General features: G+C 31.6%; 3 protein-coding genes across 3 annotated transcripts; 2 read left to right on the top strand and 1 right to left on the bottom strand.

Moving 5' to 3' along the window:
• Positions 1 to 3,418: 3,418 nt before the first annotated feature.
• On the bottom strand, positions 3,419 to 8,761 carry LOC129297890 (actin-related protein 2/3 complex subunit 5A-like). The gene is made up of 4 exons (XM_054936231.1): positions 8,453 to 8,761; positions 8,266 to 8,338; positions 7,707 to 7,807; positions 3,419 to 3,701 (listed from the first exon to the last, which is right to left on the bottom strand). The coding sequence occupies exons 1-4, from the start codon at positions 8,548 to 8,550 to the stop codon at positions 3,566 to 3,568; spliced, it is 408 nt and encodes a 135-aa protein (XP_054792206.1). The 5' UTR covers positions 8,551 to 8,761; the 3' UTR covers positions 3,419 to 3,565.
• Positions 8,762 to 13,433: 4,672 nt separating this feature from the next.
• Positions 13,434 to 16,571, top strand: LOC129297887 (uncharacterized). The gene is made up of 2 exons (XM_054936229.1): positions 13,434 to 13,611; positions 13,771 to 16,571. Exons 1-2 carry the CDS (start codon positions 13,524 to 13,526, stop codon positions 16,257 to 16,259), a joined length of 2,577 nt encoding a protein of 858 aa, XP_054792204.1. The 5' UTR covers positions 13,434 to 13,523; the 3' UTR covers positions 16,260 to 16,571.
• Positions 16,572 to 20,082: 3,511 nt separating this feature from the next.
• LOC129297889 (peptidyl-prolyl cis-trans isomerase FKBP20-2, chloroplastic-like) lies at positions 20,083 to 23,924 on the top strand. Its single transcript, XM_054936230.1, has 7 exons — positions 20,083 to 20,193; positions 20,605 to 20,695; positions 20,798 to 21,012; positions 21,289 to 21,398; positions 21,611 to 21,719; positions 22,426 to 22,502; positions 23,622 to 23,924. The coding sequence occupies exons 1-7, from the start codon at positions 20,142 to 20,144 to the stop codon at positions 23,739 to 23,741; spliced, it is 774 nt and encodes a 257-aa protein (XP_054792205.1). The 5' UTR covers positions 20,083 to 20,141; the 3' UTR covers positions 23,742 to 23,924.
• The last annotated feature ends 361 nt before the right edge of the window (positions 23,925 to 24,285 follow it).

Below are 24,285 nucleotides of genomic sequence, written 5' to 3'. Positions count from 1 at the left end.
TAATTCCTACATCAAGCACTTCAATTACAAATCCAGTTGATATTTGGAAGAAGATATACATTGGCTGTTCAGACACTACCAATTCAATTCAGCATTTTATTTGGCTCATTCTCTCAAACGCTACTGCAACACATGAAGCCTTTACAACACGGATTCAAGCCCCATTTGTGAAGGAAGCTTGAAAACGATTGAGCATTTGTTCTTTGTCTGATCTTGGACGAGGTATGTTATGTATGGTTTGGTAGTGAACTTTCTTTCAAAGTTGACCCATGCAAAATTACAAGCTTCAAGGATTGGTAGGTTTACATTACTAACTCTAATAGTTCGTTTTCTGATTTAGTTATAGCACAAGTGCTGGTTGCTTTGGTTAATATGGAAGGGTGGGAATGATTATTTATTAATCATGAAAAGTTAGAACCTTTAGCAGTGATTATCAATGCAAAGAGTGAAATCCAAGAGTACTAGGCAACTTGTATGATGAATGGGAACCATGAAGAGGCAAACCAGCAACAGCTTGAGACTTGTACCTGGAAATTTCCACTAGCAGGTTAACTCAAATATAAATATGATGGTGCTTTTAAGCCAAAGACTAAAGTTGAAGCAATTGGTACTCTTTGTAGAAATGATCTTGGTGAATTTTAGTGGGCTTTTGTTGAGAAAATCAAATCTGTTTCAGCCTTTATGACTGAAGCAATGGCTTTTAAAAAAAGGCAATGATGTTAGCCGTGGATTTAGGCAACGATAAAATAATATTCAAGAATGATTGCTCTAATTTAGTCAACAGTGTGAATAATTGCCGCTCTAATCTTAGCAATTGGTTTTGTTCTAGTGTGATTCTTGACATACTGGACTTCTTGAGTTCCAAAGTTAATTTTTCTATTTCTTTTGTTTAAGAAGGCTCATCACTTGGCTGCTGGCTGCAGGTGAAGGTAAGCAAATGCACTTTCTCACTTTGAAAAAAATTATAAACAAAATATGTAAAATTTACAATTTTACATCCCTACCCTTGATATTTTGCAACCTCAAAATGAAATAAAAAATATTTGGACCAAAAAACTTGTTATATTTATAATATTTTAATGATCCGGATAAAATATGAATAGCATATTTATATAAAAAAATCTATCAACTCGTTCAATATAATTTTTTAAAAATAAAAATGATGATTTGCTTATGTTATTATAATTTTAGTCATTGTGTAATTATTATTTTTAATTATTAAATTAATGTTTTTAGATAAATTAATAATCTTTCAATTAAATTATCTAGCACTCTTGGCTCCAGGTTTTGGCTCTACTATTGGCTGTCAATACTTGTAAGGATGTGTGTCCTTTTAGATGGGTGAATACACCGACACTTTCTTCGTCGAATACATTAGCTGTGGATGTCATGGAAGCCAACATGCATAAGGATTGAGGAATCGATCCAGAACTTGGGTGATAGAGTTAGCGTGGCCTGATTTGCTCCCTTTTCTGCTCTACTCGCGTTATTTTCTTTTCGTGTGCTTTTGTTGCTGTTTTTGTTTGGCTGTATTCCTGTTTTTTCAGACGATGTTTTGACCTGAGGTCATGTTTGGTTGTTAAAAAGAAATAAAATGAAATAAAATGAACTGAAAAAATAATATAAAAATAAATTAAATCATCTTTTTTTATAATAAATATAATAAAACTCATTAATATATATTATAAATGTGAGAATCATTATACATTTCAAAAATTTTATAAATCATAATTCTCAACCTCGTAAACTAAATTACTTCCTTCCTTTATGAATATGGATCACCATTCCTTTTGATTATCTCATTTTTATTTTTATTTTTTCAATCCATTTCATTTCATTCTAATAATCAAACATGACTTATGTGTTTTCAATTGTTACATTGAAATATCCATTTGGCCAAAAGAAAAACAAAAGAAAAAAAAAACATGCTTTAGTCCAGCTTGCTTTTTGAACTACAATTGTAGCTCTAGTGTTTATGCAAAGGTTTTGTAGTGTGTTTTTGGATAGGGCTTTTGTCATTTCAAAAACCCTTTTAACTAGGGTTCATTTAAAAAATGCATTTGATTTTCAATTTATTAAAAATTCATTGTCAAAAACTCATGTGTCAAGAATCACCTTGATAAAAATTAGTCATTATAATGAGATTTGTATTTAAATAGTTTAAAAGATATATAATCAAAAAATACTTTTAAATGTATAATTACTAAAGAGAATATAAATTTTATGGTATTCAATTTTTGCTATATATAAAACTTCATTTATTGAAGAAAATATATAAATAATATAAAATTTAATATGGCAAATAATTTTATATGATAAAAATGTGAAAAAAAAATTACATGTTGAATAACACACCACACATATAATAAAAATTGTATATAATGTAAAGTTTGATATGTTGAACAAAATATTATATAAATAACTCTAAATGTTATAAAGGAAATTTAACGTGACTAATTGTTCTGTCTACAATGTAATCTTTAATTGAATCATGCATATTATTGATCTCTTTTAAATAGGCTATATTTAGAATTGAAGATGAATATACATACTCAGCATTATCTTCATCATAATCAAAACCACAACATGGGAGAAAAAGTAGGTTAAATTTTTTAACTCCTAGTTCACGTCTTGACTCCCACTTTCAAATATAAAAGCAGGTATTTGTTATGTTGGGAGAATGCACTTTTCAAGTCCTCTTGATGGACTTCTGAAAATAGCGTTTTGAAGAACAATGGAATCAAACAAGCTGAGTAGAAATGAGATCCACAAAAGGACTTTCAAAATTCCAAACGCTAAAACCAAACACCTAACTTGCTTTTCTACATAGGGATATAAATATCAATTTCTTTTCTACACATCATTGCAAAGATTTAGAGGGTTTTTGGTTGGAGGGAAGGGGAGGGATTTTGCCTCCCCGCTTTGTTTGGTTTGAAAAATTAGAATAGAGGGGAGAGGAGATTTTTTTTTTTTTTCAAGTCATCGTTTGGTTGGAGGGGTTCCCCTCCCCTCCCTTCCAAAATCTTCCCCTCCCCCCCAAATTGGGGGATCCCCCCTCCCTCCCCTCCCCTCCCTTTCCCTCGAAACAAACAAAGCCTAAATCTCCCCTCCCCTCTAAATCCTCCCTTCCAAATTAAGGGGATTAGGAGGAGAGGGGTAAAATTTTTCACACCATGATCAATCTGCCTTCCGCGATAAGTTCAAAAAATGCATATACACTTCTCCATTATCTCAACACTAATAAAATGAGGGTAAAATTGTCCATATATAATTATTTTCCCCCTTTCTAAACCAAACAAGGTAACATCAAACCCCTCCCCTCCCCTCCATTAAACCCCTCCCTTCCCTCAAACCAAACACACCCTTAATGTGCCAAAACTATGCTGGGAGAACAAAAAAAAGTGAAAGCAAATGGGGGTGCCTCGGAAGGGTTTAAAATCATCTCATTTTCAACTGTGAATATCATGATAGGATAAGAAGAATTATAAAGTAAAGGACATACAAGAGGACTCTAAACTAAAAACAACAGTGAACTTTGAAGAAAGTTACCAAAAAAGTAAGGGAATCAAACTGTATTCACAGTATCAGCTAGGTATCGCAGTATGCAACCGAATCCTGCCTTCTCAGTCAATTTTTCATGAATCCGAAGACACTGGTCGCATGTTGGTCGATCTCCCGTCGCCAGACCTTTGTACAAGTACCTATTTTAAACAGTGCAGGCAATGAACAAGCAACTTAAGAGAAAATCCAAAATGCGACATTCTTGAATGTAGGTGTTCCCATGCTTTATAGAACCATTTATATTCAAAAAGTGGCACATAATACAAACACAAGTATGGCAAGCACTTTCATGCTGCATGCAACTTACCCATTCTAAATTCTAAGCAGAACAGGTCTCATGGTATGTTTGGATGAGTGTTTTGGAAGCCCAAAACGCAGTTTGAGGGCCAAAATAAGTTTGAAAAATGTTGGAAACCAAAAAACACCTCAGTTACTTGCCCCGGAGCCCAGACCACATGGCCATGTTGCATTTGTTATTTCTTGCCACTCGTCCTTTTGTGCCCAGTATCAGTTTATGAGACTCCAATGACATCTCAGTTTCAGGTTTCCACATTTTTCAAGGAAAAGAGGACTGTCACGGACCCCTAACTCGTATTAAAGGGCATTAAAATTAAATTCCCCTCGAAAACCCCAGAGATGAATTACCAACCATATTTTCTAAAGTTATTATTCATGCTTTCTAAATAAACTACTTGATCTTCTAGATATTATAAGAATCTTCTAAATTTGTAAACAACTTTGAATGAAAATGTCCTCGTAGTACTACATTTGGAACATCAGGTATGTAATTTTTAAGGAGCATGAACGATAATTTTACAAACCACCAAAGGTAACTTATTTTTACGCTCATTGAGAGGAACTTTCCTTTTTTAAGGTCCTTATAAGTCATTAATACAAGTTATGGGTCTGCGAATGTCATTTTTTCTTTTTCTAGAACACCAAAAGGATATTCAGGGGAAGTATTGCAAGAATATAAATACAATGCAAAGCTACAGTTATGGAAGTTTTGTTGAATCAGGCAAGCCTTATCCAAGGACCACAATAGTCTTCTTCAAGCATTATGTACTTGGCATAAATCATAAGGTTTCTATCGTATATGATTCTTGGGTGCATAGGATCACTGTTTAGGCCCCAAGGATTCTGACATGAAAAAGAAATTTGCTGATTTTAGAATCACTACTCCCCCAATAAAGCACCGAAATAGGATGCAATTAACTTATTTCAAAACCCTAAGATCTTTAAGCATACTCTCCATGACTACTAATCAATGGCAAATAAAGTATAAGAAAGTTGTATTGCAATCAATTCAAAATTAATAACGGGCAGAAAAAACCACTTTGCTAGCTGGAAGCAAGAATCCTTCACAAGTATCAAACTAAAATCCACTAAAAGATATCAACTGGCAACAGTGCTGGTAGAAGAAGCTATGACTGCTTAAACACGAGATCTCGAGTTCAAATATGCGTGAATGCAGAAAAACGCCTTCAGGAGAGCTACCTCCTACAATATACAAATATTGAGACATGTATAGAATACGATACATATCTGATACGTCAATACTTTTATCTTTAAAAATATAAAATACGACATGTTTTCGATACGTGCATGCGTGCGTGCGTGCGTGTCACATGAACATTTAAAATATAATTTCAATTAAAAAAAATTCATATATCATATATATATATATAGTCCTCCATAGTAATACAAAGCAAAGTATAATCATTAATTATATTTTCATTCTATTTATAGCTAATTGCTTACTGCCTAGTCTTTGCTAATAGTTCCCTACTTGGAGATTATATGCTAAAAAATTATATTCCTACATTTTTATAATTAAAAAAAATTATAATTTTTATCTTTTTATTATACCTAGAATTTATTCTTTGAGAAAAATCTAATCTGTCTTTAAAAGCAAATTACAAAAATAAATTAAGAATAAAAAAGATTAACATCACAATATTTAACAAAATTTAGTTTCTTAAAATTAGATGTGAATTATCGGTTTTAAAGTATCAACTGATAATCTAGAAGTATCATATATGTATCAAAAATTAATTTTTTTAAAAAATTAAAAATAATATGTCAATACTTTATAGATACATATTGAAGAAGTATTGATAAGTATTGGTATCATACATGATACTCGTACAGATACGAGAGGCAATTTGAAATATCAATGCTTCATAAGCTACCCTCAATTGAGCCTGAAAATACTCAAATCTAACCTAGCCAAATAGCTATATCAACAAATCCACTAAAAGATGAAATTGACCTCTTAATCCAAACAATAACATCAGAACAATGAAAATGTTTAACAAAAACATTTCATAACTTTTAACATTGACCTTATTAACTTTGTCAGAGTATGGAAACAAAATGACACTAGGTGATTGAGACATAAATGATTAGGCAAACCAAAAGTGAGCAACACACTTCAAATCACAAAGGGGCAATTGGTTCTAGGCCGAACTTCAAGTGTAGATGGTATTTACTCTTTACAAATTCCTTTATCTATAATCTGTAAGTTAAAATATTTCACAAAAATATATAGGAATTATATTTATGCATATATTTGCAGCTTTTCGACATCACCCTAATCCAAGAAATATGTAGCAGTATCCATAAGCTTTTCAGAAGAATCATTTGCAAATTATAAGATTCTAACTAGGGATTGCATTGAATTTGCACCTTCAAGGCAATGTCAAAATGCCGATCACCATGGTGGAATGGCATGGCAGCTTCAGGCCTCCCAGGTATATAGCCCCCAAGGTGTGGCAGCCTTACTGGTTCCATGGTGGCCAATATGGATGCCACGACCATTGCCATAAAATATGGTGTCAAATTAAAAGTGCAAGGAAGGCAAGCTTCGACACATTTGTCCCCATGTTTTATCTTACCTCCAGTAAATGGACCAGCTGTTTTTATTGGTAAGGTAGCATCTTTGATGGGCCCACTCTTACATGGAGAACATGACAGGAGAAAGAATAAAAGTGGGCTAGCCCACAAAAGCTAGTCCCCAAATAGCTCGTGATGAGACAGAGAAGGGAATAGGACAAAATTAGAATAACTAACAAGGATGGGAGGAGAGTGAGAAGGCCTTTGAGGGGTATATAATGAGAGGTATAAGCGTTATGCAGGAAGGAAGAGTGTGTGTAAGAAAGTCTCTAGCCTATTAAAAGCCAGAGGGTATTTTCATTTGCTATTCTCTTTTCCGTGTCTGCTGCTATCAGTAATCATCTGGGCTCTAAATTCCCAATTGCAATCCTGTAAGGGAATCAACTCAGTTCTGGTATGTAAGTAACACTAGAATTATGGCCATAAGAGTTACATCAGCCTCCTAAAATATAGCACTTAGAGTACCTTTTCATAACTTGTGGTTTAAGTTTTCATAAAAAAAAATAATAATAATAATAATAACTTGTGGTTTAAGTACTTTGCCCTTAACTCTCATGTTCAATCTATTATGTTGGTTCATGTCATTGGTATGCACATAACTAGACATGTTTTCTCATAAAATGCGTATGGTTTGAGAATGAGTCATGATATTCATGGCTCTTGAATACTACAGCTTATTACAAACTCATATATATTGATGCTATATTGATTCAAAGTTCATTTTTCAGGTTCTTTTCAACTTTTTCTCTAAATCGTTCAATTTATCATTCAAGACTGTACCCATATAATCACCCTGTGGACTGTTATCATGATGCAATTATGCCAGCATGTTTCTGTAAGATTATACTAACTCATTATATGTATTATGATTTCCAGCTGCTACTGTTTTGGTGTAGCACAGGTAACCGAGGGAGGTTCAACTTCAGCGAAGCAGCATGGTATGTACCATCATACCTTTTATTTTCCTTTTGCAGGGAAAATGCATAAGATTCAAATATTGCTGTAGCAATTCACTGTCATGCATTCTTAAGCTATTTTTCTCAATTAAAAATTCAAATGCACACTGCAGATTATGAAAAGAAAAGCAAAGATACACAGATGGAAAATTCTGCGGGAACCAAACTAAAATAATTGTTGACTAGTAATTGCAGAATGTTAAAATTGTCCAAATAATTCATTATTCCAACATAAAGATATTGAACTCAAAATTCATATATACAAAGATGTAAACAAATCACTCTATCACTTACTTCATTAGGATGTCATAGTACTCAGGGTCCAAAGAAGAAAGCATCCCATCCACATCTTTTATAGCCATTAAAGCTCTATGTACCACAATCCAATGTGCAGACTGCAAATTCAACAGCATCATATAAAAAGAAGTTTCAGGATTAGGAGCACACGTTGATCAGCAAAATAAATAGTTCAAACGATACAGAAGGAATCTAGGGCGTGTTAATTTGTCTACTTATTATCGTCCTCAATACCATATGAAATTCTAAAATCGAATGGACTTAGCCGAGTCAAAATTCAGGAAAGCAAGCAAATCAAATTTTAAAACTTTAGACACTTATCGTTCAATCATTCAAGAATAAGATGTTCCATTACAATATAGCTTAGCTCTGAATGAAAATTGATCAGGTCTCTTTTGCCTATTGAGGTTAGCTTAGAGATAGCAGTATGGCAAATTCACACAAGAATGTTGGTTTATATTCGTCTTTATGAACCCCAATGAACATTAAATTTTTGAAGTTTGAAAAAATTGACATGACTCTTTTTTTTTTTGGGGGGGGGGTGTTGGAGGAAAACCTTGCAACGTTCATCTCGGGTCATGGCATGAGCGCCTTCAAGAGCAGTTTTAAGTGCTTCCACTGGTTTGTACCTGAATTTGCATCAAAGATAAGAAATTATGAAACATTTGCGTGAGAATAAGGATATATGTTACGGTTCAATTGACAAAGAGCAGAGAAACAAAAGACGAGGAAGAAGCCATTACTGTTTGAGTAAGCTTTCGATCTTCCGAGTTTTGTGTTCAATTCTAATCATAATGGCCTCCGCATTATCCGCTTCAACAAATCCTTCTGCTCCTGCCATTTCCTCGCAGCAATTTTCTGGTTCTTCTTGAGAAAAAGCCTCCTGTAGTCTATCCCAAGGCTTTGTTTGGATATATTTAAAATCAAAAATCAAAATGGTCTGCCCAAGGAAGGAGCAAATCAAAATTAAGACTTTTGATGACGGGGTTGCTGGTGGATCTTACGATGTCTGCAGTATTCCTCGCCCCCTGCCAGAAGCTGCCGTCATGGACGCCAAGAAGAGAGGAAAGCGAAAAAAAAATTAATGGAAAAATTAAATAAAATAAAGGATCAAATATGCAAATATCCCTAAACTTTGATCTAATTGCACATAATTCCTCTCTTCTTTAATCGTTTAAATGACCTCCTCACTTTTTTTCCCCCAAAACCCTGTACCTTTAAAACTACTCCCCCCATTTTTATATATAAAGTGATTTTAATTAAATTTCATATATTAATATAAGTTTGTTAGTTAATTAAATGCACATAAAAAATAATAATTTTTTAATTTTATTCCTAATAATATCATAGTTAATATTATGATAGTGGTAGGGAAAACATACATTTAATGATCTATTTCATTTTTCAAGAGAAAGATAAAATTGTTTAATTACTCAAAAAAATTTATTGGCACCTCTTATATTTAGAAATAAAATAAGCTTTTAGAAAAAAAAAATTTATACATAAGAACGGAGGGAGTATGTTATTATATTAATAGAGTTTGTTATCATATTAATGAGATATACAAGGCACCTAACATGAAGAAAAATAGTTTAATTATTTTTTTGATACTCAAAAGTTTAGATGAGTTGAATTTTAAAGATAACCAAAGTCAAAGCATGCTGTCAAGTTTAAAGAATGCTTATAAAATACTTATAAATTATTCGCTATTAAGATCTTTATATCAACAATAAAATTTGATCATATGACCTTGCAAGTTGGTTGTCAATAAAGTTTTTACCAATTGGATCAACCTTTATTAGTCTATAATTTAATTATTTTTAACTCCACTTGAGAAATGTAACATCCTAATTTTAGATATAAAAAAATTTTATGAAATTTAAGTTAATAATAGAAATTTATATTATTTGAGATTATTCAGAAATAATAATATGGTTAGAAATTTAATTATGAATTAAAAACTTAGATTTAAAATTATATAAGAAATATTTTGTTAAGATATAATTTTAAGATTTAAAATAAAAAAAATTATGTGTGTGTGTGAGTTAAAAAAAGAAAGAAAGAAAGAAAGTAAAAAAAAAACGAGGACACTATAAAAGTCCCACATCGATTAGATGTGAGAAGGTGAGGTGCCTCCTCACATATAAAATGAGGAGGCACAGGCGAGGAGATGCAGAAGGAAGCAAAAAAGAAATGTTTTTGCAATTTATGAAAATTGCAACTAATGGCCCAAGGTGCAATTTGTGAAAATTGCAAGTAATGACCCAAAGGTTTGAATAATTAAATTCAGACCTATAATTTTTTTAATATTAATTGTGGGACCTAAAATTTTACTTTTATATTATTTTTCTCTCTTCCTCTCACGTTGCTCAGCGTCTTCTCGCAAGGGGGGATTATTTTCTTTTTCTTCAGGTATGCTCCAACTTTCCTGTTTAAATTAGTATTTAAAAATTTATTTAAGTACAAAATTAATTTTATAGTTATTTTCTAAATAATATTAGATTTCTAGTGATATGATTATTTTGTAGGATAGAGTAAATATTCTGATTAGGATTTTTCTATAGAATAGTTAATCTAATGATATGATGGATTAAAAATATACGTTAAAGCTCTTAGGGATGTAATAAATATTATAGAATATTTTCTTAAGGTTGAAACTCATGTTTAAGAATTTTTGAGTTAAAATCTAGATCTATATTGTTGAATTTATGTTGAATCTGAGATGTAGGAATGAACCTCTAATTATTAAATAGTTATTTAAGTATGAATAGGTATTTTTGAAGTTATAGAAAGGTGATTTGAGGCCTCAGGATAATTTTAAAATTTTTAATGTATTTTTGAACGAATTTTTAGAATATAGATGGATGAAATTATGATACTAGAAGTGAGTTGAGGCTTAAAAATAGTTTATTAGGGTACGAGAATTTTAGAAAAGAATTTAGAAAATTAAATGAGGCATAAAACTTAAATTAGTGTCAATATGAATTTTAGATATGAGACTTTCTAACTCTTTAAATTAGAGTTATTTATTAATTTCAATGTAAAATTAATATATAGTATTGTGAAATAATTATGTAGATTATATTGACAAAGATAGTGGTGAAAAAGGAGTTGTGAAGGGGAACTTGTCATTCAAGACACAAGGTAACCATTATTAATGTGTTGTGATGGGTGTGTTTGTGAATGGTTATGTGTTGTTTTATTGTTTGAAAAAATTATGAATTATTGAAAATAAATACTGTATATACTTATTTGAAATTATTGCCAAGTGGGTTAAAAATTTATTTTTATTTATCATGATGAGATATTATTGTTCGGATATATTTCTATTTGGATATTTGAATGATACATGACTTGTCAGGGTATTTTAATGTATGGTGTTAATAGGAATTTCTGTTCGGTTAATTATTACCACGTGGTAAGCCCTCATTGGACCCAATGAGTGGCGTGTCGCTTGGTCCAACTCACCTTTGGCCGAATGATTTGGCGTCCGAGCATGGCGAAAGGAGGATATAAGGTGCAGTCATTCAATTAAATACTTGTTCGGTTTATTTGGAAATATTATTCGATTAAATGTTTTTGTGTGCCCACTTAGCAATCGCATGATTAGTTACATCCGCATGCATCATTACATATTAATTTTTGGTTACTGGGACTTGTAAGTCTCATTCCCTGTGATTAACATTTTTACAGGAGCGAGTCCGGCCGAGAAAGCACCAAAGGCGTAACTTTGGTATATGAGACACTATTTTTTATGTTGCCTCTCATTTTGTATTATGCAATGTATCTTGTGCGAACCTAGGACATTTCTTATTTTGACAACATATAAACTCTAATCCTTTTTATTAAATGCATTTATATGACCAAGAGTATTATATTTGTCCCTCTTGATTCATGACCTGATTTAAATATCATGTCATGAGGATCTTGTCTGTCCCTCATGGTTCTAATTATTTTTGAGATATTTTAAAACTTGTGATATATTGTCTTGGATGTATCATGGTAGAAATTTTTCTACCATGATAAGGGTATGATAAGGGTTCAATGAAAAAAATAATTTGTTAAATTAATAATTTGTAAAAAATCGATTTGTAAATTTCAGGGTATTATAAGAAAGAATAGTACATATTAAAAATTTACAAAAATCTATACAATTGATAATAGAAAAAATATGGATAAACTTCTTAAAAAGATATTATTAAAGAATGTTACATAACATAAGCTATTACGTGTCTATTTTTAATATGATATAATAACTTTTGTTAATAAAATAATTAAAAAATAATGATAGGTTAAAAAATAAAAGGTTAGGAATATTAATTTTATACTTTTAAATGTGAAGATTATATGTAATTGTCTTAAATTTTATAAGTTTTTTTGTATATTTTAGCCTAAAATAAAATAAAATAATGGGATAATAAAAATTTTAGTTTCTCAATTTTATTTCAATTATCAATTTGATCCTTTAAATTTAGTTTTTATCAATTTGTACCTTAAGTTATTTTATTTGTTGATTTGGTTTTTGTTGTTTTAAAAATAGGTTACATTAATAAAGTTTGGTGACATTGATAACAAAATATTAATAGCAATCATATAAATTGATAAAAAAAAGTATAATTATTTAAGTAAAAAAACTCTAAAATTTTAAAGGAAAATTGTATCTCTAGGTCTTTAATGTTTTACTCAATTTTAAATCAAGTCTCTACAATATATTTTATTTTAATTGAACCTTTATAGTTTGATTAATTAAATTTTCTAATCCCTAACTGTTAAAATCCTTAAATTTTTTCTTTAAGAAAAAAATTAAGAACTTTTATATTTTTATTAAATGATTATATAACTTTAAAATTAATTACATAATTTTTATAACTCAAAATTTATATAATTAAATTCTCTTCTAAATATTTTTTTATACATATAGAATTTTTATAAAGATAATTAATAAAAATGTAAACAGTATACAAGATCAAATTTTCCTTTTTTGAATTTTGGTTAAAAGTATTAAATTAAATTTTTATATAAACTTCAAGAATATTTCTGTTTTGTAAAATTTGATAACTCATTATTAATTTTAAAGTTTAGGGTTTAAAAATGTAAATAGTATATTAAATCAAATTTTATTTTTTTAATTATGGTTAAAAGTATTAAATTAAATTTTTTGTAAACTCCAAGAATATTTTTATATATAAAATTTAATATTAAATTTAGCATTCGGGAGTTAGCATTTATAATAAATTAAGTTATAAAGATTTAGTTAAAATAAAATAAATTATAAAAATATAATTTAAAATTGTAATGACTTGAAGATATATTTTCCAAATTTTAAAAAAGCATAGAACATAGTAACATAGTGTAATGGATTATATGAATGGAAATTAAACTAATTTAAAGGTTACATTTAGCTAAATAAACATATCAAATCATTAATATATTTTATATATTAAATTATTTTGAGAGTAAATTTATATTTTTAAACTTCAAAAATTTACATGATAATTTAAAAAATATAAAGAACTAACTCAATAAAGTTTAAAGTCTGAAAGATCAAATTGATGAGTAAGGTAACTTAAAGGGTTCCGTTTTCTGTAAAATTGTAAATCCAGATAATGACAGGGTCTAGAACGTCATTACGTTCTACCGTCCTAATAATTACGCCTCTGAATACTTGTTACGCCCCATGTGGTGTCTTTTTCTTTGTTGCCTGTTTCTTAATTCTTACTGTGCACTTTTCCTTCGCTTCAAAGTCTTCCTTCCTTCGTTCGTTGCCATTCCATCCGCCCCCGAGAAGCTCACTCTGTTTATCTCTCTTCAGCAATGGCGGATTCGAGCCCTTACACCAAACCCCATTTCACATTATCTCAGGCGAACGCGCCGATCCGACCGAAACCCAATATCAACAAAGGTAAGTCTTACTCGGGCTTCCTCTTCAAATCTCTTCTCTTTGCCCTATTTGTAGTTGTTCTTCCACTTTTCCCTTCACAAGCTCCTGACTTTGTGAACGAAACTATACTCACCCAGTTATGGGAGCTTCTTCACCTTCTCTTCATTGGCATTGCTGTAGCTTATGGGTTATTCAGTAGAAGAAATGTTGAGCCTGACATGGAAATAGAAACTCAATCCATTGTTGACAATACATCTTGTTATGTCTCCACAATGTTTCCCGTTTCATCTGTTCTTAGCGACGAGGGTGAAAATCCATGTGGGTATGATGAGAATAGGATGATGATGCATTGTAATTGGAATTATTCGCAGTACTATGAAAATAATGCTCTTGCGGTAATGGATGAACAATACAAACCCCAATCGCCTCCTCCAGAAGATAACTTCTCTGATGGTAGATATGATGAAACCAATGTGGTTCAAGCTTGGAATTCTGAGTACTATCACAGACAGCCAATGGTTGTTGTGACTCATCCATACTACACGATTGGTGAATGTGATGAGATTGTAGGTTATAAACCATTAGGATTACCAGTTAGGAGTCTAAGATCTACTGCTGGAGATTTAGACAGTCCTGTTCGTACCAATGAAAGTGATTCAAGTTCTGGTTCAAGGGGTTCATCTAGGCGTTCAGTTAAGAGTAGAGATAGGAAATTTGGGGATCTGGGTCCTTACGATATTGACCAAAAGCTTAATGATGCTGTTGGATCTGCTTCTCCCATTCCATGGCGTTCAAGTTCTAAAAAGATGAAAAATGAAGAAAATCATGGAATATTCAGTGACGCTACTGCATTAGCTTCTTCCATTCCATGGCAAGAAAGGTCAGCAGAAGGGGTGGAAATTGAAGAGAATCATGGAGAGTTTAGTAATGTTGCTGGATCTGCTTCTCCCATTCCATGGCATTCATGGTCTGGAAGGATGAAAAATGAAGAAAGTTTTGGCAAGTTTAGTGACGTTGCTGCATCAGCTTCTTCTATTCCATGGCAAGAAGAGTCTAAAGGGGTGGAAGTTGAAGAGAATGATGGAGAGATTAATCATGTTGCTGGATCTGCTTCTCCAATTCCCTGGCAAGCAATGTCTAGATGGATGGAAAGTGAAGGAAATTGGGACAAGTTTAATGATGTTATTGGATCCTCTTCTATTCAATGGCAAGATAGCTTTAGAGGGATGGAAATTGAAGAAAATCATGGAGAGTTTGCTGAATCTGCTTCTCCAATCTCCTGGCAAACAAGGTCTGAGGCAATAGAAAGTGAAGAAAATCACAGGATATTTGAAGAAAATCACAGAATATTTAATGATGCTCCTGGAGCGGCTTCTCCAGTTCCATGGCATTTGACGTCTGAAAAAATGGAAAGTGAAGAAAATCATGGTAGCATTGCCCATCCTTCACATTTTAGGCCTCTTTCAGCTGCTGAAACCAAATCAGAGTCGTTCAACTCACAGGTTTTTCAGAGTAGATCATCTCTCTCATCACACAGAAGCACATATTCTTCAGATTCTATTTTATCAGATAACATGAACTTAGAATCAGAAGAGATGGGACAAAAGAAGACTTCTGATGGATCGTCTTCTGAAAAAATGAACTTCCAAGAGGAAGATTCAGGAGAAAATTTGGCTTCCCGTGGGTCTTCCCCGAGAATCAGAAAGATGGCAACCAGGGAAAAATATGCTACTGTTTCTCGTCCTTCACATTTTAGGCCAATGTCAGTTGATGAAACTCAATTTGAGTCACTTGGTTCGCAGTCTTTCAAGTCTACAGGGTCTTTGTCATCACGAACAAGTTTATTATTGTCTTCCTTGGACTCTGTCCCATCAGAAAACTTGAACCTGCCCAAGGAAGATGCAGGGGAAAATAAGAGTTCTCATGGTCCTTCAAGTTCACCATCACCACCAGCTAGAAAAAGGACTGAAGAAGCTTCATCAAACGCATTTCATTCCCGTGCATATAGTGTTGGTTCCCTGCTCGAGGATGGCTCGAAAAGTGGCCTGAAAGATGAATGGATTGATTTGAATGGGAATGGAAGTGAGGATCAATCTCGCAACAAAGTGGCAGGATTGCATTTGCAATCAGACACTGAAAAGAATAGAAGTTTAGCCAAAGCTCCTACAAAGGGAAAATCAGTTAGAACTAGGAGAACCAGTGGATTGACTTCTGAGACAATGATGAGAACAAGAGATGTGCACAGTAAGCAAACTGATGAGAGGGTGGAAAAGAAGCCTGATAATGTTGAATCTGTGTTGATTAGAAGAGAAAAATTGAGAAAAGGAGGACCTGATCGTCCTTCGAAAGGCAGCAATAAACAAAACACTGATCTTCCCTGTCCTAAGCCTGAAGGATCATTTTCCTGTTATCCTAAAAGGGATAAGGAAGAACCATCAAAGAATGTGGAAAAAGAAGACTTGTTTATTGAGCCTGAAAGCTTGAAGATGAGCTCACACGAAGATAGGGTGTCTGAATGTGTCAACGATTCAGGATTGGATTCTGAGGTTGATAAGAAAGCTAGTGAGTTCAATGCAAAGTTTAAAGCACAGATTAGACTTCAGAAACAAGCATCAATGGACAGATCAAGAGGGCCAAGTACAATGAAAAGAGTATTAGGTGATACATGAAACATCTGCAGTTTCAATTTCCTGTGGTTTCTAACAAGATAACTGCGGAGTTTCTCAAGAGATCATCTAATATACTGTTTTCATGGAGCTTTCTCCGTTTTAACATTGCTTTCAGTGGTGCAGCTTCTTTCTGTTATTTGTTTTCTATTCACATTTTTTCTTCTGCACCTTGTAACGGTATAAAAAAGTTGTGTTTACATTGATTCTGGAAACGTGACATTTGATTTCAATCATGTAGATCATGGATCAAGTCTTTGAACTGTTTTAACTATCAAAGATTCTACTCGAGTCTAGACATAGTTCTGTTCTGCCTTTCTAGTTGTGGTCTTGTTATTTTTATTCTCCTCTTTCTGGTTGACACGTGTACCTGCAAAACAAGATTTATTCTGACCATATATAGAGTCCACGGTACTAAAAGTCCAACTGGTTATTGAATTAGTTAATTTAATGGTCCAAGAGTTAATGATAATATCATGAGTCAAATGTAATCAAATCGGTCATAAATAAAATATTTTATTAAAACAGTTAAGACAATAATTTATCAATTTGCTAGTTTAAATGGGTGAGTTGACTCAGATTTTTATATTATAATAAAGTCAGTTATGTTATTCTAATCACCTTATTAAGGCAGAAGCACACTATGCAAGCCAATAGACTCAAATTGCCAATTGGCTACCACAAGATGGCAGTATGTAGCATAGTATTGAAATTTGGCTCAACCCACTAGGTTGAATCAAAAAATTATTAGGCTAATCTTTTGATCATTTTAATAAAATATTTTATTTATAATCATTTTGATTACAGTTAATTAATTTTTGGACCAATGCCTACATCAATTTGATATCTGAACCAGTTTTTAGTACCTTGGTATATAGACAATACTTGTAGAAGGAGTAAGACCAATTACTATATTTAAAATATTAATATAAATATAAAATTTATAGTCTTACTATTAACAAATCATGAACATTACAATTCATTTATAAGATTTTGTACAATACATTGGCTCACATCTAACTATGATGTATTTTTGGGAGGAGTTTGATATATTATACCCTCTTTGGTATTGATTACAAGACATTTTTAAATATCTCATTGAAATTAAGGTAAATTATTAACTTTATTTACATCAATTTTTATTATTTTACTCGTATATAAATAAAAAAATTTAAATTTGTATTTCATTCTCTCATATGATTAATGACTTTAAATAAAAATAATATTATAAAAATTTAAATAATACCACATTAAGTGACTTATAATGAAGATCATTGATCTCTTTTAAAAGATTTTTATAATAAGGACGAGAGAGTATATATATTATACTATGAAATGGTATTGGTATTATCAATTAATCTAAATTTAGATATTGTAAGGTTTAATTATAGGTTAAAAATTGGTTACTTTGCAGAGATGCTTTGATATGTAGGCTTGCATTCCCACCAAAGAAGGAAGGTGGAGATGCTTGTAAACATAAGATGTGCTGATTACATGAAGTGTAAGTAGTGCACAACATTGATGCTCACAAGCACTGTTAAATTTTAATGCATTTTCTCATTATTTGTATTTCCATAGACATCTATATTTAATGTTTAATAATGGTGCTTTAGTTTATTTTATTTTGCAGGATTAAGAGAAGAAACCATGGAACTTCAAATGGGTTTGTCCCTCGCTAAGAAGATAAGCATATTTGGAATTGCCTGTGTCAGAAGCTACGCATATTTTCTTTTTATCAAAACAAAGATGATGATTTTGATTTGTGATAAAGCATATCGTTCTTTTTTAAGGGTTTGAATGCAAAATTAAACATGGCTTGGATGCTGCATTACATTTAAAGAATGAATCGGAGCATGTAGGTATAAAATATGTTTACTAAAAAAGGTATAAAATATGTAAACTTAAAAAAGAGTGAAAATGAAACAAAGGCAAAAGAAAAAGGGCTTCTGCCCATATATTTACTTGTTCGTGTCATTTTCTTATCTGTTATTTCAAATACATGTGTGTGTATTTCTTTTCTGGTATTTTACGCCGAAACTAGATTTATTCCTCTCATGATGCATCATTTATGATCTATGCAATAAAAAATAAAAATATAATATTTAGTTGATATTCTCTCTATCTTAAATTATAAAACACCTTTAAATAAAATTTCATCTATCAATATACCTCATTAAATACACTTAAAAATTTTATCTTTTCAAAATAAAAATATAAACTTCTAAAAATACTCATAATTTAATATATTGAAAAGAGAAAAGATGAAAATTAATTATAGAGAAAGAAAGTATAATATTAAAATTGTTGCATTTAATGAAAGCTCAATCTACCTAAAATGTCTCATATTTTGGAAAGAAATTTTTTAAAAGTGCCTTATAATTTGAGATAAATGTAATATAAAATATAAACTAATTCTGATATTAATAATATTAAAGAGAAAAAAATAAAAAATTAAATATATATTTTACTATAAGAATAAAATCAATTAAAAAAAATATCATACAAGACTTTATTTAAATTATTTAAAATATTTTAATTAAATAAATTATAAATAATGTGACGTATCTAACTTATTTAAATATTTGTCTGTAGTGCAGTATGCACCATAATGTTTTAATATTTAAAAGCCTACTGTTATGGGCTAAATTTTAGCCGTGACTGAAGAGGAGGTGGGAACTGGACCCAATAGGTGCGTTCAAGTGGATCCCAGGCGTATGTTTACGTCCGTGTGCGTGGGGCATTCCAGTGGATGCCAGGTTTTTTCTTCCCCAAAAAAAAAAAAAAAATCCTTTAAATTATAATCAGAAATTAAATTAAAAAAAATTTCCATGTATCCTTGACAGCACGAATTAGATTTTTTTTTTAAAAAATAATTACTCTCATTCTCTCAATTTCAACTTCTTGCTTTCTTCGTATGGTTTCAATTACAAATCCTAATTCAAATGCAGACAAAATATATGCCTTCTCTTGTAATAACCAAAAGCTTTAATTGTTGGGACTTGTCAAATGTACATATAGATATATATTTTTTTAAATCTAAGTCACGTTGCCAAGTGTATATATGGATGAATTTTTTTTATTTAATTTTTGATTGTAATCTAAGGAATTTTTTTTAAAAATTTATGATTGGGCATCCACCTAAATATCACATGTACACAGACATAGGCTCCATTAACTTAAATCAATATTTGTTTTTGGTGTGTTAATGGCAAGACACATATGATTAGGTGTTTTAACGTTTAAAAAGAAAAATGACTCAATATCAAATAAAGCATGCAAGATTTTTCTACTCAAAAGTAAAGTGACTTTTACTTCATCAGGCATCCAACGTGATACCGTGTGTATATATTTTGTTAGAAAAAAAGTTAATCGGTGCGTCAATGGGAAGACAAAAACATATGAATTTTGGGAGAATTACAACTAAAATTTATATAAAAAAATTAATTATTATAAAATTCATTAATAATTAAATTAAATTGTATTGATAATTAAAATGAGACCTAGTTGTAATTCTCCGATAAATTTTTAACTGTATAGAAGAAAAAATAATTTAAAATTGAGTTTAGAATAATTTCAAACTTTAAATGAATATTTTAAAGGTAAAAATAAAAAATTACTCATAACCCTTTAAATGTAACTCATTTTCTAAATACAATTGCTATTTTTAAAAGTTTAAATTAATGTGTAATAATTTTTTTTAAAAAAATTCATGGCCTAAATATCATTAATTAGATTTAATGAAATTTAAAATGTGATTCTCCTCTTTAATTTTTCCTTTTTGTTGGGAATTAAGGAAATAAAAGAAATTTTCCAGTTTTGCCAGCATGCCGATTCAGGATAACATAAAGCAGCAACTGGAAACGGGTTTAAGGCTCCACGGCAGCCATGCTTATGGTATCGTCGGCAAGCTCTCTCCTTCTGAAGCCCTCTTTCCCCTGTATGTCTCTCTTTCTCTCTCTCATTTCACCTCAAAGAACCTCAATTTCACTTGTTGTTTCATTTTTGTTCCTGGGAAATCGAAATTTTCTATCAATGTCGAGCCACTTGTTGCTCCGTTTTGTCACATTTCACCATGTTTAGCTATCAATGCTCTAACAGAATGCCATGATTTAAGGGTTTTCCTGCAAATTTTGGTCTAAGAAATTGGCAGTGTATTTTTTAGCAATGTGTTAAATTTAGACAACGCATCTTTCTGTTCGGATAATATGAGTTTCGCTTCTCAGCTTTCAACTTTAGGAGGAAACGTTTTATGAATTAGCTAGATGCCTTGAATTAGTTGGAGCTGACAGATTAAAGAATGAGATTCCCTTTGGGAACTTCTTAAGTATGGCTTTTAATTTTCCTGCAGCAATCTTCTCTTGTTCCACACAGAGAACTCTCTTTTCTCAAAGGAAACGACTAACTCATGGCTGTACAAATCAGATTTCCAAAGATTATCCGTAAGAGTCTTGCCAGTTGACTGACAGCTTTCTTGTGAAATTTCTTGAAAGAACGAATTAGCTTCTTATGTTTCTTGTGATTAATAATATATGTATGGATAGAGTGCAGGGTAGTGGCATATTACATTCCACCGAAACATTGAGGCGGAAATTCATACTTTCTGTTTTGGTCTCAACTAGTGTTTTTCCAAGTTTATCTTCTTACGGGAAGACAAAGAGTAAGAACCCATTTGATGAAAAACGCTTGCTGGAACAAAATAAGCGGGTACAGAAAGAAAATAATGCACCTGAAGACTTCCCAAATTTTGTTAGAGAAGGTATCAGTTCTAGTAATCCCATCTCTTTAAAGTCTACTGGTATGATTATGATATATCTGTAAGTATATAATCTCATGCATTCCATTCTTTTGTCACTATGTTAAGGGAATGCTTTATCGTTCTGTGACCTATCAAATTTTTGTGTCAATCTATTGAGATTCAGTGTGAAATATTTATCTGGGCTAACACAGTGCAAGCTCTGGAGCTTTGTCTGAAATTTGTTTATAATAAATATCTGAAAAGTTAGTTGACATTGGTTTATTGATGTATGTTCAGGTTTTGAAGTTAAGGTAGTAACATCTGATAGCTATGTAAAGCGTGACTCAGGGCTTATATACCGAGATTATGAACTTGGGAATGGTGATTGCCCAAAGGATGGTCAGCAGGTTTTTCTTTCAATATTATTTGAATTGATGTCCAGTACCAATTTCATCTGCGCAACTTGAGAATGAACATTTTATATTCAATAATGTGACTAAATACAGTGCAGATCGTTCTTTGCAGAGAGGATACTACTAAATGTTATTGTATCTAACATAACAAATATATTTTTAATTTTTCATCTTGAGCTGCCTTATGCAGTTTACCATCTTTGCAGGTCACTTTTCACTACATTGGCTATAATGAATCTGGCCGTCGAATTGACAGCACTTACTTACAGAATTCTCCAGCCAGAATCCGTTTGGGTACAAAAGCCTTAGTTCCAGGTCTGAAGTTTATCATTTTTCTTTTAATAGATCATGCTCATCATTTGTGGTAAATTGCGCTCTTGTGTCTTGTGGTTTGGAATTTTACATTCTGGTATCATATGATTTAAACCCTTAGTACATTAGCACCCTTGGCTATTTCTTCCCTAGCATTTTACTACTTTGCAGTGCAAATCACTCAAATTTTCCTTTTTCCCAGTTTTCTATGAAATTAGAAATTTCAATTAGCCAATGAAGTGATTTTGGTTTTCATTGCATAAAGAATTAGAGATTTTACAGGGAGGTTGAGAATTTGGGCAAAATTTAGGAAAAATGTGTTGTATGAGTCATATTCAGGATTTCAATTTGTCTTGAAGGAGTTTTAGTCTTCACTGTAACGGCAATAAGGAATTTAGGGCAAAATTGGAGATAAAATCAGGGATTTTATTTGGAGGCAAAATTTGGGGGATGCTGTGTTGTGCATCAACTTTGCAATTCAAGTTGAATTCTTATTTTTGATGCACAGACGACTATTTGTGTAAGAAAAATTAGGAATTAGGGAAAGATAGGCTTCCATCAACAAGAGAATAGAATTCACTGATTTAACGGTTTAAACTACAAGGTCTATCCTTTACCCAATTTTTTGTCTTATCAAAAAGAGAGAAAAAAAAAAAGATGAAAAAAATGTGAAAATGATGGAGGGATACACTGACTATTATTAATGCAGGATTTGAGGAAGGAATCAGAGATATGAGACCAGGTGGGAAGAGAAGAATCATTATTCCCCCTGAGCTTGGACCACCGGTTAGCTTTGACATTTCTCATTTTCTTCTATCTCCAATTTTTTTTTTTTTTTAACTTACTGCAATTTGTTGGGTGATAACCGTTCTTTGGTTTAGTTTAGATGAAAGGCAAAGTGGAAAGAAAATAGGAAAGAGAAAAAACTAGGAGAAAAAATTTACAAAAGTAGTAATTTTTTTTTAACTATTTTTGAGGGTTTTCTTTTCTAGTTTTCCCACCTTCCTATTTTTTTCCCATCCAAACTAAGAGTTAGAGTATGATTGTCCAATAATTACTAAGAAATTTGTGATGGATACAGCTGGAAGAGAGAACAGAACAGGAACAAAAGAGATTTTTCTTTTTCTTTATTTTTCTTCTTCTTCTTCTCCTCTCTCTCTCTCTAAAAAAATCTTTTGGGATCTCCTATAGAAAACATGAACTCAAGGTGGAGGACTTAGATTTTTGTTTTGTTACATCAAGAGGGTTTAAACATTTGACCGTTATTACTCAAGCTTGGCATGAGTGATAAATATCTTCCTGCCGGTATAAGCAAATATACTGCAGTAGAAAAATGCTTTATACCACAGTTGCTAGGAACATTCTAGATTCCCATTTCAATAATGATCAAATGCAGCACTAAAATTAGAATATCCTAAGGATCCACAATCCATGTGATCTGAGAATTAGAATATCTTAAGGAACCACAATCCATGTGAAGACAAGAGAACAGGGTCTAGGCCATGTTATGAAATGTGGTTACCCAAGATCTAGTTCCTTTTTGCCTGGGTGAAATTTTGATCTTCTACAGCTCTAAATGAAAATGCCAATAATTTTTCAATGGAATGATTACACTTGGTCCCGTTTAATTTGTCTTACGAAATAGGACCCTCGTTTCCTCACTTTCTTAATAATGTTTATTATATCCTCATAATCATAACTCAGTAATGTCTATTCTAGTAGCACAGAATAGGAGAAGTTATAACACACGACAAAATGTTTTATTTAAATCCAACAACAACAACAACAACAAGGAGAAGCTTTATTCTATTAGGCAGGTTCAGTTACATAGATTGTATGATGTCATTGTGCTCTCCATATATTTTATTTAAATGAAATTTGAAATCTCCTATTTGTCTTGTGCAGGTAGGTCCATCAACGTTTTTCAGCTCAAAACAGTTCGAGGTTTTTGACGTTGAATTACTAAGTATACAAAACTGTGAAAGGAGGACCATCGCTTTTTACTCTGATGTTGTATGCAATTAGATTAAATGCTTTTTTTATCGTATATCATTTACAGTGTAGGTTATATTTGTTTTTGTAATGTTTTTCCCCAAAAATAAAAAAAAATGCTGTGGTGTAAATTTTATACACGAGAAACAAGCTTGAAATTTAGATCTTGATGGGCGATAGAAATACAAACCAGGACTGATTTCCACAGCAGTTGAATATTTTTGCTTGAAAATTGACAAGTCATTAGGATTTTTCTCTATACGTGTGACAAGGCTTTTTCTCCATACGAGACATTCAATGTTATTAAGTAAGTCGAAGTTGAGATTAGCATGGAATCGAAAACTTTGACCATATTAGACTTGGGTATCATGAGAGCATACAATATTTTGCCCTTGAACTATTTTAAGAGAAATTTGGATATTTTATACTATAATGTGTGCAATGTTGATTTTAAACATTCCAAAACTTTGCTATTTGATTCAAATGCAAACAGATGTTAACTTTAACTGTTGATAGAAATGTTTTGACTGGAAATGTACCAACATGGCATTCATAACTCCAATTCATCTCTCTGCCT

The sequence above is a fragment of the Prosopis cineraria genome, unplaced genomic scaffold (assembly GCF_029017545.1).
Source record: "Prosopis cineraria cultivar Desert tree isolate PC_DT_omini unplaced genomic scaffold, ASM2901754v1 PC645, whole genome shotgun sequence".
NCBI lineage: Eukaryota > Viridiplantae > Streptophyta > Magnoliopsida > Fabales > Fabaceae > Prosopis > Prosopis cineraria.
This window is presented reverse-complemented; position numbering and strand designations above follow the sequence as displayed.

Bases quoted from the DNA above. Each gene is read 5' to 3' on its own strand.
- LOC129297890 (XM_054936231.1), bottom strand. From the start codon at position 8,550: ATGGCAGGAGCAGAAGGATTTGTTGAAGCGGATAATGCGGAGGCCATT. The intron at 8,339-8,452 runs GTAATGGCTTCT...ATGCAAATTCAG, and splicing joins ATCGAAAGCTTACTCAAACA to GTACAAACCAGTGGAAGCAC. The intron at 7,808-8,265 runs GTTTTCCTCCAA...TTGAATTTGCAG, and splicing joins CCCGAGATGAACGTTGCAAG to TCTGCACATTGGATTGTGGT.
- LOC129297887 (XM_054936229.1), top strand. From the start codon at position 13,524: ATGGCGGATTCGAGCCCTTACACCAAACCCCATTTCACATTATCTCAG. The intron at 13,612-13,770 runs GTAAGTCTTACT...GCATTGCTGTAG, and splicing joins GAAACCCAATATCAACAAAG to CTTATGGGTTATTCAGTAGA.
- LOC129297889 (XM_054936230.1), top strand. From the start codon at position 20,142: ATGCTTATGGTATCGTCGGCAAGCTCTCTCCTTCTGAAGCCCTCTTTC. The intron at 20,696-20,797 runs GTAAGAGTCTTG...ATGTATGGATAG, and splicing joins CAGATTTCCAAAGATTATCC to AGTGCAGGGTAGTGGCATAT. The intron at 21,399-21,610 runs GTTTTTCTTTCA...CCATCTTTGCAG, and splicing joins GCCCAAAGGATGGTCAGCAG to GTCACTTTTCACTACATTGG.